Here is a 16,847-nt window from a genome sequence, read left to right as displayed (position 1 = left end):
TTCATGAATGTGGAGCTAAATTAGGGCCATAAAGTTTGTTCAAAAGAAAAAGAAATTGACACTGAAAAAAGGATTTCAAACAGGAAAAAATGGAGCTGAAAACAAAACTTGAAACTGAAAAATAGTTTCAACATTTTTTGCTATTTTTTTCGTCTTTTTTTTCTTTCTTTCTTTTGAACAAACATTATGGCCCCAATCTATCTCCATACCTGAGCTTTCGAGTTAAATTTGAGTTAGAAGACGTTCAGGCATACCTGTTTGAGCCTGAGGTTAACCTTTCCGACCCCAAAACTACAAATTCTGAAGCAAGAATTAATGGTGACAGTGACAGTCTGTATATCTAGCAATAGAAAAGACCTAAATTACTATGCGATTCACCAATTCACAATCACTCAATGCTGTTTGAATCAAATTTTGTCTTTCTGTCTGCTGAGTGACTGGATGTTTTGCCTTACGTCTCCTTTCTGGTGTTGACTGGAATGAAGTGTTGCTGCTGGACTTTTAGTTTGTCAGCAGAAGCAGTCTTTGATGCAGAACACCTGCATGAAACAATAATGGATCTAAAAAAAAAAATCTTAATTGAAAACGTCAATCAATCCAGCATGTTCTCATATCAGCTTTGTAAATCAAAGGAAAGAACAAGAGGACAGATGTTTTTAAATACATCTGATGAGTTGTGCGTAGAAGTTTATTTTTGAGAAATGTTTTTTTTTTTTTTTTATCTCAAATAAATGGTATACCCTGGATTAATGTTCCATAAAACTCTAGAAGTTTATATGTCGAAAAAAAAAAAAAAAGACGGAAAATCTCCGCCATCGCTCAGCTGCACTTGCTCTGAAAGATCTGTAGCACCCCCTTGTGGTTATTAATGTGTATTGACCTCGGTCACCAAAATTTCAGCTGTGAAACAGAAGATATTGTTTTCTTCGAGTATCAGATGCATCTGATAAAATCGACTGCTATCGAAAAAAATATTTTATTTGCAACTTAGATGAAAACAAATAATATATTGCTTACTTTCCATATAATGATTTGAAGTGTTTATACCAGCTGCATGATTGCATGGCTTAAAAAACAAAACATTGTGCTAAACACATCTTGACTTTCTTATTTAATGTTTTTTTTAAAAAGAGGGATCTAATTTAACATGCATGTTCTCTGCATTACACTGAGCTGCATATCGCAGCTAAATCATTGGCTGGAAGTGAGGCCGAGCGCGTGCCCAGAAGCAGACGCACACACCTGCTTCCGCTTGGTGCTAATTGGACCTTCCCAGGAGGAAGACCGCTCAAATTAAAACACACTCTGCGGCCGGTGCGTCTCAGATCATGGCCGAGTCTCGGAGAGTCCCGCTCACCACTCTGAGCTGTGGCGTCGGTTCCCTTGGTTCTGAAGCACGGAGTTCCGTCCAGCCGGGTTCTCCTGTTGGTCCGCAGGACACCGGAACCGGCCCAGGCCCGCCATCTGTCGCCGAAACTGTTCGGCTGGTTCTCACTTTGTTTGAGCCCGGCAAGAGGAGCTTTCCAGAGTTTAACTACAGTGAGCTGATTGAGGACGAGGTGGGCTCGCATCCTGTTTTATGTGTTCTTCATCAGCTGTGTCTAAATTCATCTTTGTTGTGCTGAATTGGAAACCGCGTTACTGACGTTTTGAAGGAACAAGGCAGCTTATTTGGCGCATTCAGTTCGCACGTTCTTATGTAAATTCACCATAGTAACCAATACTAAATACTTTGTTTTAGCATCGATGAGTCCATTACTTAACTTCAGCCTGCGCGTGACCCGGGGGTAATCGATAACTAGCTGGTGTGGGAGAATTAGAATATACCTTTTTTAATTCCCATGGGGAAATTGCTTATTTATTGACAAGCTACTCCATCAAAAGTGTTACATATTATTAAATGACCAATATCAAATTAATATTTTCTTAAATTATGTATGTTAAGAATTCATAATTGTAAGCAATTTATGACCTCAATATTTAATGTTTCTAAATGTATATTTTTAAGAAAAGGTACATTAATTATTAAACAGAGCAAGCACTGTCGTTGTAAATTATGAAAAGAATGGGATTACATGGCCTGTTGCCTGTATGGAGGGCAAACCATGCCCAGCCACAAAATATAAACACTTTGTTTTAAGAATATGACGAATTATGACAAAAAAAGTTTCTTTAAAAAAAAAAAAGGATTCAAGAACTCTTTATTAAGTGGCCATTGCAAACTCCACATTCTTCAAATTTACCAACAATGTAGTCATTTTTTCCACAAAGATATTTTATTAAAATCCTACATTTATTGCTATAATATGTGAAGTACTACTTTTTAGTCGTTTTGGCAATGCGTGTCACTGCATACAGGCGAAGTCCCACAAACACTGCACTATAAAACTATTCTAGGTAAGGTAATTTTATTTGTATAACACGTTTTTAGCAACAAGGGAATTCAGTGTGTTTTACATAAACTGGAGGGAAATGCAATCAAAACAATAAACCAAAGGAAAAAGCAAAAAGAAGAAAAAGTATTGAACTACATATTAGTTCCTCATTTTTAAGAATAAGTAGTTTGTAATTTATGAACTAGTAAAGTCAAATATAGCCTATTTCAACAACAAAGCTTATTTCAACATGGGCCATTACAATCACATGTATCTGAATTTTAATTATCTCATTGCAATTTTCTTATTTTCTAAGTGAAGCAAAGTATTTAACTTTTTATTTACTAAAACATAAGAGCCTTAAGTTTTAGTAAATATTCAAAAGCGTCTCTGTAGCGTTTAACCAGTTTTTGTTCTGCAATATTCTTCTTGACAGTCGGTTCACCTTTACAATTTACTAGAACAAAGATTATAAGGGCTCCAGATAACCTTCAGATGGTTGACTATTTTATCAAATGGTTGTCCAACACTGTCTAATGTTGAAAAGCTGCAAATGTGAAGTTTAGCTCGGTGTAGCTGAAGGCAGACTGCTTTTACTCTTTTGTTTTTTCCGTTCTGATTAATGTCAGTTGCAGCAAACGGACGATGTCCCGCTGAGCCGACTGGAGCTGGAAGAACGGCGAGAACATGAAGAAGCTGCTGCTGTCGCAAGACAGTCGGAACAAAAATATGCGAGTATCTATGATTGACTTTTTTTTTTTTATTAATTATTTTAAAACTGAGTTGTTTATGATTTGTGCGTTTCAGGCAGGCAGACATAAGAATAAAGACCGCATTGAGGATCTGCTTGACATTGGATATGGATATGATGATGAGGATTCTTTCATTGACAACTCTGAGGCAGTGAGTCTGTTTTCACTATAGTGTTTTGCATTTCTGTCATCCTGAGTCCAGAATAGCACAATTTCTGTGAAGTTGGGTACATTTAAGTTGAGGCTTTTTAATAGAATTAAGGCATTCTACTAGTAACTCTAATCCATAGAAAGTGCAGAAAACTGTCACTGAGGTTCTTTGTTATGGTTTCAGTTCCTCACCTAATTAATTTTCCTCATTGTGCACATAAAAACAAACTTAAAAGGCATTTCCTTTCTGATTCCGGCCCAGTACGACGAGTTTGTGCCGTCCACCCTTACCACTAAATTTGGTGGATTCTACGTGAATTCGGGCATTCTGCATTTTCGTCAGGCCACTGACACAGACGACTCAACAGACGAGGGAATATTTCAACCAACTAAAGTACGTGCTGTTGGCTTTAATGTTTTTTTTCTTTTTTTGAATTGCCGTTTTCTAAGCTCCAGTTTCTATAAAGTCTGATGGAGATTCTAGTTCTTAAAGATTTTTCTTTAATAAGCGAGCACTTGCATTAGGTACAGATGTGGTGACTAAGTAGTTTTGCTTTAGGAAGAAAGGTTGTGGTGACTTTAACATGAAGACAAAAATACTCCATAAAATTACTAGATTTTAAGCTGATTTTTTTCCCCCATCTTATATAGCACTTCTCATGTCTACAGTTACCTAAATTTAACTATCTTGGTGCTTCTTCCTGAAAAAATGTTGATGCTTAACTTCACAACAAGATTTCCAACTTCAGCTTAGAAAAAGCGTGTTCAGTTCTGTTAAAGGACCAGTGTTATGTGATTTCCAGGCAACACTCCAGGGATGGTTTTTGATGAGGGAAATAACTTTATAACATGATGTAAAGCTCAGTTATTTTTATGCAATACTGATCCTCTTAAATACAGCAACTTTTATGTTTTGCTGAGACTTCCTGTTGTCAGCTGGAAGTCTGGTTTTTTTTGTACCAAGTGTCTCATCCAACAGGTCTTAGGTCTATCTCTTTTGTGTCACTGCTCTGGCTTTATTTTTATGCACGTGAGTTATACTAAAAGCACCAACTTTGTTTGTGCATTAAGAGGAGAGATGTTGGTGTGACCTAGTAGCCTTCAGGTATGGTGTTCGATTTTTGTTGAGTTTTGAATCATCCGGCCACTGGGGACAGTCGGCCTGAAAATTTCACCAACCCTATCTAATCTTGAATGCTGGGGAAAAATGGAAAATTTGGTCTAGTTTTGTACAAGATTTGATATCCAAACTGTCTTCACCATCTTGCAATTTGAGCTTGTTGTGTTTGTGTGTGTGTGTATATATATATATATTAATGCTGTACATCATCAGAAACGTAAACTTGAAGGTGAGCCGAATCCAAAGAAATGGGGTAAGGCACTCGGTGCGATGAAGACCAACACAAATGTAAGGTATGCTTGGCCAGAGTCAATAAACTCCTGTCTGAGATTTGAAAGCGTTTGACCATTTACTCATGGCTGTCTGTTTTGTAGCAACACGTCCAAACTGGGGGTGGATGAAGGAAAACTAAAAAAGAAGAAAAAGGCCAAGACGTTGAGCGTCACCAGCATGCTGAAGAAGTTTCAGCGAGAGAAGGAAAGGGAGCGGCAAAAACAGGGGAAGGCACGCCAGACGACGACGGCTGCTGTAACGGAGCCAGCGACCACGGCCTCCATGTCCACAGCAGATGCAGCTGGGGGAGGCAGCTCCGGTCTAACGGACCCTCTCCTCAGTTTGATCGGCTCCACCAATGATAACGCTCTGATCCAAGCGGCCAGCACGGTGGATTTTGACATAGATTTGGACTCTTTGTTAGAGGTTAGCGAAGAGTCTCTGTCGCCAAAATCTCTTCCCCAAACAGCTGCTGAAGCACAACTTGACATCAAATCGGATGATCAGATCCAGCAGAACGTTCAGTCTGAAGGTGAATCCCAGTTTTTAACCACGAAGACCAGCTTGCTCCCGACGCCTCGCTCAGAGCAACTTCAGCTCCAGGCTGAAGCCGGTCCTGTGGTTCTGACTCAGAGTACCCCGCTGCCTGAGGGACTTCCCCCAGAACTGGAGGACAGCATTTGGAGCTTGGTGATGGTGAGATGTGGGGATTTTTATTTTTATTTTTTTTTTTAGTAAACTTAAAAAAACCTTGATCAAGTCTAGATTTTCACCCAAATCAATTGACATATGTACACTGCAAAAACAGAATTTTATTAAATCTTATTTATAGTGCAAATATCTGGTGGGGGGACTAATTCAGAAGTAACTTTTAAGCAAGATGTAGAAGTTTGTTTAAGTTAATTTTGTTGAAAAATTACTAATACCACTGGCAGATTATCCCACTTAAAACAATACATTTCATTTTCCCATGTAACAAGTGAAATAATCTGCCAGAGGAAATTGTACTTTTCAACATCAAAGAACTGAATTTAAAAAAAAGTTATTTCTTGCTGAAAAGTTGCTTTTAAGTTAGTTTATCTCAAGTGTACCAAGAGATTAACTCTAGAAATTAGACCCAAAATACTTTTTGGAGTAAAAAAAATATTTACAGCATAGTGATTTTTTTTTTTTGTGGTGATATTGTACTAATCAGTTTATCTTTTTTAATTTTTTTAACCTGTGTCACTTTTTTGTGTATCACTGGAACCTTTTTGAATGAAAAGATGTGTATTAGACCCACCTTTTATTTGTTTAGGCTGCCAAGACATCGGAGGGGGAGTCAAAACTCAAGTTCTTCAGTCCAGATATCAACTCAATTCTGCTCAAGTAAATAAATCCCCAACATGTATAATTTCAGATTGTCTTGTATTAGCATTTTTAAAAAATATATACTTGAAACTATAAAACAGCAAGGAATCATTATCAGTACTGTTGTTGTGGTTTTACTTAATTCTTTTTCTTTCTTTTTTTTGTGAAATAACATAAGCAAGCTAAACTAGGGAAATTTCACAAGCCAAAGTATCCTAATGTATAGAAGCTATTAAATTGAACAACCAGTCTTGCTATTCAACCTTACTGTAACAGCTGATCCTGCTTTCATTCTTAAAAGCTACATGTAATTGGACATTGACTGAATGCAACACACTTAGATTAAGCTGCTAATACACTGTCAAACATCAAGGTTGGCAGATTTAAGTTCATATCTCAAACTTGAATGTTTAACATTTAGTGCGTCTGCATTGTACTGAGTGTGGCGTTCTGCTCGTGTTTGTCTTGCTCCAGTATTGAGCTGCAGTGTCAGGAGCAGAGCAGCCAGCTTCGCTCCAAGGTCTACAAACACCTGTCCTCCTTCATGCCCTGCAGTAAAGATACTCTGTTGAAACGAGTCAAGAAACTGCTCATCACACATGAAGTGAGCTTGTTTTAGGAATTGAAATGATATTTCTTTATAAACAGTGTGGGGCTTCTGCTTTTAACCCCGTCTAACTTTTAAGGAGGAAACTCCTGGTGCAGAAGATCAACTGCAGCAACTTAAGGAGGCCATTGAAAGGTCAATGCCGGAGCAGGTGGCTTGCTTCCAGGAAAGTTGCCAAGCCTATGAGCAAGCAAAGACTTCGAAGTAAGTTCTTTTAAATATTTTTTTGAGTTGCCAGCGCTGTTAAAGTACACTACTCATATAAAGTTGGGAATGTTCTTCTTTTGGAGGACATTTAATAATGAACTGAAATCTGGTATTACTAGAAATGTCCTGATCAGATACAAAGTCCAAAGATACATCCTGCATGTCCCTTTTTATTATTCACATTACTTGTCATGGTTTGTTGTATTGAATGCAACCTTTCTTTGCCCATTTGAATTGTGAAGTTTGCATGTGTCAGTTTGCATGTGCAATGTCTGTCATCCGCATTAAAATACCTCCACCAAGCAGACATGCTGCTCCTACCTGCCTCCCATTTCTATGTTCGAGCCAACAATTGAATTTTCTGCACATTGACAGCAAATTCTATGGAGAAGTCTGTTTGAATGTGTAGTCAGAGCCAAGAGTGGTGGGATAGTGTTCCAGTGGTGCCCAAAGTGGGTCCTGGAGGGCCGGCAACCTGGAGGTTTAGTTCTCTCCTTGGTTTAACACACCTGGATCCAATGATGGCTTATTAGAAGAACATTGACGCGCTGAAAAGGTAGTTTGTACCACCAGGGAGAGAACTAAAATATGCCGGATGCCGGCCCCACTTTGGACAGCCCTGTGTTATGCACATCACTGACACTTTCAGAATTTTAGAGCTTTGAGAAAACTCAGCCAATGTTTACATCCAGGTTTACCAAATCTCCTCTTCTGCTGCAGAAATGTCTCACTTCAATGGTGTCAACGGTCAAAATCAAGTTCTCACCAAAATGCATTATTTAAGCTGATTTCAGTTTCTACCTGCTTGACAAATGTTGACATTTTGGTAGCTTTGGTAACTCAAAATCCCATTGGCCTTCCATATCATCAAACTAATGCTGCATGTAGAATATAAGAGTAATCAGAAGACTGAACCCAACTGTCCAAACTTTGAACATACAGTATATACACCGTGTTGTGCATGTATATAACTGGAGGCTGAGCATATCCATCTTTCCAAATCTGCCTCAGGGAAACTGAAGAGGACACGGTGGTGGAGAAAAGTACCAGAAAAGCTGTTCCAAAGAAACTGTTCAAATGGAATCAGGAGATCAGGTGGATTGCTACAAAGATCATCTGAGGGGAAATGTGGACGATTCTTGTAACACTTGTTTTCATAACGTGCAGAGATTGCTTGGGTCTCTTGTTGAAAGAGAAACTGGCGACATGTCAAAAAGAGGGGAAAGAAGGGCAAGAGCTTGAAGAGTACATGAAGACTGTGCTTGACAATGAAGTGAAACCTCTTTGGCCTAAAGGATGGATGCAGTCCAGGTCTGTTGCCCTTTCAAAACCTGACGCATTAATAAAAGAAAAAGATTTTTACCTCATTGTTATTTCAGGGTGCTGATGAGGGAGAGCAGGAAGCTGTCAGGCCTCTTTGCTTCACTCCAGTAAGAAAGTCCAGCGAACTCTTTGGAATGCGTTTGAATTTTTTTTAGATCGTTTTCATATGATGTGCATGTTCTCGTGTGTTCAGAGTAAACAAGGCCAAGAACTATCAAACTGAGAAGCGTCCAGGCAGGTGCACAAGCACTCAGGGAACTGAAGAACTGAAGGTGGAGTCGGGCGTCTCGGTCTCCTTCTCTCCTCCAAAGGCAGACAGACCTCCAGAGACTCCCGGATGTTCCCTCCTGGATATCCTCGCCGACCAGGCACTGGCTTGTGAGCAGCCCCTCACTCTCTCCAGGGACTACTTGGCGGCGGCGGTCTTCAGGCCCTGGAGCGTTGGGATGGACGACAGAAGTTCTCCTCTTCCTCCTCCACCACCTCACTCAAGCCCAATCAATTTCCCTGAGAGTCAGGTTGTTTTGCCTCAGCTTTTGCAGGTTGGGGATATCAAATCTTTTGGAGTTTCCCAACTTAGAAACGGACAGTAGATTTAACCTTAACCTTCATGTAATTGCATATTGCCTGAACCTCTTGCTAACCTGGTCATTCCTGAGGGTTTACAGTAGCTCTGTCCGTTCTGATAAATATTGAAGGATTACTGTTAAATTTCTGGACAGTTCTGACTTGGACGTTGTGAGAAACATGACTCTCGTCTTCAGTGCTGTCGGATTGTAATTCACCTTATTAAAAACAAATAAAGCTGCAGCCAGAAAGTCTAGTGAACGTCAGACATCCTTTTTTTTTTTTTTTTTTTTTCATAAAGTAGTCCACAAACTGCCATGTTTGGACTCGAGAGATGTTGTGAGATTTCCCATTTGACACCTGAATGTTGGGGAGTGAAATTGATTTGTGTGTGGTGTGTTGCTCCTGCCTTGTCACTCGACACCACACACAGGCATTACAGGCTTATCGTGCCATCTGTTTTCTTTTTTCAATACTTTAAAGTTTTGAAAATCGGCAAGATTTAGAAATCTTGCCGATTGAACCAGGCATAAATCTGTGACATTGATTCTAAACGATTTCTAGATTCTACCAATCTGTCTGAGAAAGTTAGTTTAAATAGCTTTTAAGATAAAAATAAAACTTGAAAGCCTTTATTTTATTCAAGCTATCTTTGACTTCTGATGGTGTTTTTTTTTTTTCCCCCCCAAGAGGTCAGAAAATTGTTCATAGCTCTGTGTTGGGTGGCTGCAGCATTGATTCTGAACAATACGCTAAATTCAGGGAAGATGGTCAGTTGAGACAAACATTTCTGTATTTTACAAACACTCCAAATATCCTAAATGAACTTGACATTATGACATCACAAAATTTAACTGATGCTTGGATTAAAAGAAGCATGCCTCAATTAACATGAATAGTTGATCCTGAAGGCAGATTTTACATTTGAATGTAGACTAAAAAATATGTACACTGGATATGAATTAAACAAAACAAACATCCAACAAAACGTAGAATTCACTAAATTAAATAAACATTTTCTTCAAAGCAGCATTCATAAAAATGAGCTTTAACATTTTGAGCAAGAGTTGATCTGCTGTCAGAACATGTACCTTAGCAGTGGCTCTTTAGAGTAGATTTTGCTTTTATTGGGACTTGCCCTGGTGTTTGAGGTCTTCATAATCAACATATAAGGGGAAAAGACACAATTTTAAAAAAAAATAATTTTTTACATTAAAGACAGACTCAGGTTCTGGGATGCGTTTCCCACATCTGGACCAGTCCAAGTCGGGAATTGGTGTGTTCCCTCAGGTTTCACAGTCACTTAATCAAATGAGCAAGAAGAGCGATCAATAAGAAGCATCCTCGACATCTGTTTGTAGTTCCTGTAAAAGAAATGGACATAATTCTAAAGTCTTTCCTTTTCATTGGAAATGAGATCTTCATTATTTAGCAGGAAACACTGTTGAGGTGAAACAACTTGTTTAATTCTGAATATTACCGTTTCCTCCTAGTGTCTGGTTTTGAACTTCACAGTCCAGAGGTTTTTCCTCCATGTACAGCTTGGATTGATGAATATGTTCTGGATCCCCTTGAGGGAGAGGAACAAATAGCATTTAGATTTGACAAGGTTACAAAAACATGCATAGGCTTAAACTTTTGACATTTTTGTCTCATTTCAATCTTTTAATGTATTCATGTTTTATGTGATCAGGCGAAGACAACATAATCATGTCTAACAGGTTTTCTTCCCTGTTCTTGGTTCTATTTCCATCAACGCCAACCAATTTTCCTGCAGATGTTCAAATCCATTAATGATCATTAATGCTGTTTGTTCATTGTGTTCTTTCCTCAGTAATGATCTGAAAGAAATTGCTAGAACAAATGCTTTCAAGCCAGCTAATCACGTATATTTCACTATTTCTGGCCAATCTTTTCTTATAAAAATAAAGTAAAACACTTGGCGCATAATGGTTTTTTTTTTAACCATTACTATTACTATTGTTTCCTTTACGACTGTTATTATTCTTAATGCTGATTAATAAGTATTCTCAATGTCAAAATTGTATTCAAATAAGAGGTTGATGAACAGTACTCTGACAGATTTAGCGTGGTTCAAATGATTCTAAAATTGGATAAGATGAGCGCTCCAAAGTTACCCTGGAATGACAGAATAGAGTGACCTCTCCGTTCACTGTCTGTATTTAATTTAACTACATGACACTGCAAAAAAGTATATAAAATCTTATAAGAAACCTTATTCTGTTTCTGTCTTGTGTTGTCAGCTGCAGGTATTACATTTTTAACTGTCATATCTGACAATGTATCCATTTGTTATAGATGTGCACAAATTGAAATTACGAAATATTCGCATTTTCAAAAAAAGCTAATTTTTCGATTAAAAAGTTTTTGCACTAGGATGAGGTGAGTTTTTTACATTTTTTTTTTTAGCCGTATCGAAATAGATGTATGTCGCAAAACTGCAATGGAAACATTTTTGCATCACAAGTCATGTGATCAACAGATGGATGTTACCACTGGCAGAAACGTCAAAGACAACAGGAAGTAGGAGGAGGATGGTTTGGGTTTTTTTTCTCCCAATGTGCAGCTGGCTCAACCAGAGCTCCCACTGCATCATACAGTTCATAGAAACCTGTGTGTCATTTCCACCTGTTGAATCCATAGCTCTTATGTAAAATCACTGACTATAAATTCCCCAAAATGCCTAGAATAAGAGTGTAAGGGGTTGGTTGTTCCAAAGAATAAAACGCTGACGTCTCCTCTGGTTGGGTGATGAGCGCTAGAGCCATGACTGAGCTCTGAATATATCTCATGATTACATCCACTATGTACATGTACTGTTTGTACATAGTGCTACGTACATCTGTCGCCACTATGATTTTTATTGACTTGTTGCCTAAACGAGCTTAATCACTCGTGATCATAATTTTATTTATTTATTGGAAACATCCCAATTGTTCGCTCACAGAGGACCGTCGCGGTGATGTTCTGTGACCTCTCTGCTGGAGGCTGCTGTGGTCCTGAAGGCCCCAGTTCCAGCTTCGCCTCACACCAGTACTGGTGTCCATTGTCCCCTCTGCAGGGAGCGACGAGCAGACTGAAGCTCTCTTTCACTGGAGTCTTCTCTGCGGTCCTGTTGGAGCGGAGCTCAGCCAGCGCCGTTTGTCCCTTGTAGAAGGTCACCACCAGGTTTTCCACGGGCGCGACATCCTCAACTGTGCACTGCAGAAGGTACTGTCGTCTCTCGTACATCGGGCCGCTTTGATTCAAAAACCGGATGGAGACTGTTTTTGGTGGCTCTGTGGAGGCAGACGGAGAGTCAGGCAACTTAAAATCCTTCAGTTTTCTCGTATGGTTAAAAAAAAGGAACTCACGGTAGACTATTACAGAGAGAGAACTGCTGCACTGCCCTCCCTCATCAGACGTTGCATAACATATAGGGCTGAGAGTCCATTCAGTAAAGCTGTCCACACTCCACACCAGAAAACTTTCCATTGTGTGAACTGAAGTTTCTTGCGTTTCTCTCTTTTGGTAGAAAGAGAGAAATGAGAAAAACAATAAGCCGTACAAATTGAAATGATTGAGCTTGTTTTGATTTGTCATGTGATTAATTGATTTATTGCAACAGGCCTAAACATAGGCTCTACTCTACACTCTGTGTAACATACTTACTATAATTAGTGTTATTTCTATTTAGCTTACGACGTACCGACAGTATTATTGCTACTGATTTTAACGTTACAGGAGTACCAAAATGAATTCTTAAATAGTGATATTTAAGTGTACTTTCAAATACTTATTGTTCGAAGTACTTGAAAGTAACATCAGCTGATAAACACTGAATTTACAGTAAACAAGTTAACAAGTTTGATGTCTTATATTTCCCCAATAGAGGCAACAGGAAACAGGAAGAGATTAAACTATTATGTCAGTAATGTAATGAAAGTAATGAAAGTAATATAGAAATTGTTTTTCGATGTTTAAAAGCATTTAGTTTGTATTTATTATTTAAAAATGTATATTTTGCTAGTCTTTTGCTCTTGGGCGCCCCCTGGTTGTGTGGAGGCCCTAAGCAGCCAATAAAATCACTTATACCTTAGACCATCCCTGCACGGGAATTCATGCAACAAGTAGAGGTTCAGCATCAGTGACATATAAACATGTATGCTTTAATATAAATACACTAATATGGTTTATTCAAAACTCTAAAATTCTGAAGCCCTTTTTTTTTTAATTAAAACTCCAGACGTCTCATCTTTATCAAGCATGACATCATAGCCAGGGAGTTTCTGTCTTACCAGTAGATTTACCCAGCCCATCAGAGAATACCGAGGGTTTAGATTCGAGCAGTTAGCCGTGGCTGGATCTCCAAACCTAAAACAGGAGAGTTTATTGGAAACTGTTCTCTTTTTCTTCTTCTTTAGAACCGCTTTTTAAATTTAGACCCTACCTGACCACAAGAGTTGAAGGCGAAATCCGTAGACTGCAGCTGGCCGTGGTCGTCCGCTCCATGGAGCTGCTAGAGGAGGTCAGGGGCGGGAGGCCAGTTGGTGAAGGAGAGCGGGGCGACATCTGTGATGGTAGATGTGAGGCAGAAGGAGTTATGGGAGAGGAGGTAGCTGAGGGAACAGAGAGCGAGAGAATGAGTTACAACAACATTTAAATTCCCTTTGGGATTAATAAAGTAGTTTTGAATGGAATTGAATTGAAAACACAAAACAATGAGTTACACTCTTGCAGTAGAGACAGCTACTGAGTTTTATTCCTTCACTGCTTCACTGACTGATTAAATCAGACTAAACTTCTTTTTTAAATTATTTTAGATTAACTGGAACTTCCAAAACCACTTATAGAGAGATTCATTTAGTAAAACTAAACTTCATTTAGTTTACATCAACTAAAATTGAAATTATACAGTGGCTTGCAAACATATTCATACATTTTTGTCATGTTGCAAAGTAAAAAAGAAAATTATGCCTGATTCGAAATGGTTTTTTTTTTTTACAAATGAAAAACTGTGTGCAATGGTCCAGTCAAAGTCCAGACCAAAACCCAGTGAAGAACCTGTGGCGAGGTCTGAAAATGTCTGTTTCCTCTCCATCTAACCTGACTGAGCTGCAGCTGCTTTTTTTTATTTGTAAAAAAAAAAAAAAAATGTTTTGAATTGCAAATAATTTTCTTTCCCCTTCTCAATCGTATACCACTTTGTGTTTTCCACTAAATTCCAATGAACTATGTTTGTAGTTGTAACGTGACAAAATATGGGAAACGTCAAGGGGTGTGAATACTTTAGGAAGCCACTGCATGGACATCTACAAACCGAACCATGTCAGTCATGCTACGCTCATCCGTGTTGCACGCCACAAGCCTTTACAATGCCGACTCCCAACCTATTTATGAATACAACAATGCGTCCCTCCGTCTATTTACTTTGGCATTGTGAGGCATGACCTCATGACTCAGAATCTCCTGCCTTTGCATAGTGAAGGCCAGGGTCAACTGAATGTTGCCACCTAGTGAAATATTACCCATTCTGCTGAGCTGTTGCGAGCCATTGTTTCTTCGCGGGCCGAGTCCATCCAGCGTGTTCCTCTGAGGAAGGAAGGACACCCTGCCCAAGTCAAAAGAACCTACTCCTCTTTTTGGATCGGCCATTGTTCCAGCGAACCCCGAGACTGTTCTCCTATCTGGTGATCTCACCCGCAGCAGACGGGGTGGCTGTCAGAATGATTATACGGTATGGGTCCAATCCCCCTTCACCAGTCTGCTGGTGCACCGTTTAGCTTACAAAGAGCTTGAAAAATTATATAAAATTAACTGAAATCTTTTCTTTTTTTTTTCCTTTAGTTATTTCAGTCAGAGTGATGACTGTATTATATGAAGCATTTTAAATTTGGGATTCAAATTCAAAAACAAACAAACAAAAAAATACATTAAAAAGTTATACACTCATTTCTTGGAGCGAAGGTGTTTTACATCCAACCTGCAAAGAGCCAAAACTCTGAGTTCCTTTAAGTCTAGATTTAAATCCCACCTGTTTGAACCGTGACAAATGAAAACACCAACCAACGTATCTGATGTGTTAATGCTGATTTTGATGATGGCACTCGACAAAACATGTTCGTTACCGGTTTCTTCAAATTGGTGACTGTTGTTTTTGGGAGGTTTCATCGTTCTGTTTTTATGATGCAAAACACTTTGAACTGCCTTTTTGCTGAAATGTGCTATACAAATAAGCCTGATTGATTGATCAATCTATTAATTGTGTAATTCTACAAATCTAACAAAACCGTGAAGGTTACAAAGTTCATTTTTATAATACGTCAGTTGATTTACCCATTTCTAGATTTAATTTTTTTTCTTAAAATCAATTAAGTTAGGCACATAACTTCTAGTTAGCAGAGAAATTAGCTGAATTTGTTTGTCAATTTCACAAACAATCTGACTCTTTTTCTTAACTTCTAAGTTAAAGATTAAATATCCTTCAGACATATTTACAGATAGTTTTGCTTTCATATTTGACCTGAAACACAGTACATATTACCCACTTCTGATTTAAGCTCTTACGGTTGCAGTTTCTATTTTTTCGGTCTACTAAAAATCCATATAAAGTCAACATGTCATCCACCTGTTACAAGCGTGTGCGTCTTACCCAATCTTTTTGATGCGTACCAAACCAACACAAACAATCCCCATTTCAGATCTTACGCTTTCATCACCCGGCCTGTTCCTTGGAAAAAAATGTCAGACGCCTTCTCACTTTGCTCATCCCACGCTCCTTTAACTCACCTGAGCCAACGAGGCGAATCAGCACTAGCGTTAGCGACCATCCTGCTGCACACATCCTTCCCCGCGTTCCCTCACTCCGAGGCTTTTTGCTTCTGCTAAAAGGAAAAACTGAAAACCGATCCTCCGATGATGCTGACTGGGACCACGAACTGAGAGCTCTAAGAAAACAACAGGGTACTTTGGGCTTTTTATGAAAATGTGGGTGTGTGTGTATGTGGGTGTGTATGTGCTTGTCCTGTGACTGATGATCAGGCGGTTCCTTTTGCTCTGGGGCTCTGAAAGCCACCCTGGGCGTTCTCTGTTGGTATATCAGGAGAGGAAGGAAGGGAGGGTCAAGAATAATCCAGTGAAATGCTGCAGCATTACACTGGAGGGGAAGAATTGAGTTTGCATATGAGTGTATTTCTGAGTGATAAACATGGGCTGGACAGCTAATCAGCTCAAATGAACACACACACACACACACAAAAAAAAGTGTGCTACGCAGATATAAGTACACCTTCTCAGCAGTTCTCCCTCTTACATCAAATTGTTTTATACTCTGATGGTTTCTGGTTCACTGATTTTATTGGGAGCATTTGCAGCTACAACAACTTTGTGTCTTTAAGGTTTAGCTGTGTGTTCAGACTTGTAAAATGTACTTTTTGGAGCTTTACATGATGTTCTAATTTTATTCCCTCATCAAAAACATTCATGAGGGAATGAATGCTTTTGTGGCGTTGCCTCGATTAATTCATGCATGTTTGAGAAATCCTTTGGTCTCCCGTGCCAACCATTCAGCTGTGTGAAATGCCTGGGTGGGCCTAGCTCCGCCTTCAAGCATGAAGCTCCTCCCCCTGTTGGCTGCACGCCCTAAGCCAGGGGTCTCAAACTCCAGTCATCGAGGGCCACAGCCCTGCAACTTTTAGATGTGCCTCTGCTGCACCACAACTGAATAGAATAATTAGGTCATTAAGGCTCTGGAGAACTGATCTACACAAGGAGGAGGAAATTAAGCCGTTTCATTCCAGTGTTTTGTACCTGTGGTACATCTAAAAACTGCAGGACAGCGGCCCTCGAGGACTGGAGTTTGACGCCCCTGCCCAAAGCTGATGAACACATATTCAAAAACATTTTCAGCTGATCCTGAACTTACAGGCATTTGTACAAAGAACTCTTTGTGCAGGCCGATAAGAAATGCACACACTTTTTAGATTTGAAGTAAAAAATTAAAACATTACTTATCTATCTATCTATCTATCTATCTATCTATCTATCTATCTATCTATCTATCTATCTATCTATGATAGATATTATATCTGTTTGGTGTAATCACTAGTCAGACTGCTCGTTTC

At 39.0% G+C, this 16,847-nt stretch overlaps 2 protein-coding genes across 4 annotated transcripts; one reads left to right on the top strand and one right to left on the bottom strand.

Moving 5' to 3' along the window:
• The first annotated feature begins 1,225 nt into the window (after nt 1-1,225).
• ubn1 (ubinuclein 1) lies at nt 1,226-8,980 on the top strand. 3 transcript variants are annotated; one of them, XM_028019237.1, is made up of 14 exons: nt 1,226-1,559; nt 3,005-3,106; nt 3,183-3,278; nt 3,540-3,671; nt 4,611-4,690; nt 4,772-5,366; nt 5,968-6,038; nt 6,495-6,624; nt 6,707-6,831; nt 7,846-7,929; nt 8,002-8,145; nt 8,214-8,264; nt 8,351-8,395; nt 8,473-8,686. In XM_028019237.1, exons 1-14 carry the CDS (start codon nt 1,329-1,331, stop codon nt 8,537-8,539), a joined length of 1,953 nt encoding a protein of 650 aa, XP_027875038.1. In that variant the 5' UTR covers nt 1,226-1,328; the 3' UTR covers nt 8,540-8,686. The 3 variants fall into 3 exon arrangements, with proteins under 3 accessions (XP_027875038.1, XP_027875037.1, XP_027875036.1); XM_028019236.1 differs by having other exon boundaries at nt 1,228-1,559; nt 3,011-3,106; nt 8,351-8,980; XM_028019235.1 differs by having other exon boundaries at nt 1,228-1,559; nt 8,351-8,980.
• Nucleotides 8,981-9,340: 360 nt separating this feature from the next.
• On the bottom strand, nt 9,341-15,793 carry LOC114145597 (uncharacterized). Its single transcript, XM_028019238.1, has 7 exons — nt 15,514-15,793; nt 13,175-13,343; nt 13,023-13,098; nt 12,099-12,249; nt 11,691-12,023; nt 10,205-10,294; nt 9,341-10,088 (listed from the first exon to the last, which is right to left on the bottom strand). Exons 1-7 carry the CDS (start codon nt 15,566-15,568, stop codon nt 10,024-10,026), a joined length of 939 nt encoding a protein of 312 aa, XP_027875039.1. The 5' UTR covers nt 15,569-15,793; the 3' UTR covers nt 9,341-10,023.
• Between the last annotated feature and the right edge of the window lie 1,054 nt (nt 15,794-16,847).

This window comes from Xiphophorus couchianus, chromosome 5 (genome assembly GCF_001444195.1).
Source record: "Xiphophorus couchianus chromosome 5, X_couchianus-1.0, whole genome shotgun sequence".
NCBI lineage: Eukaryota > Metazoa > Chordata > Actinopteri > Cyprinodontiformes > Poeciliidae > Xiphophorus > Xiphophorus couchianus.
This window is presented reverse-complemented; position numbering and strand designations above follow the sequence as displayed.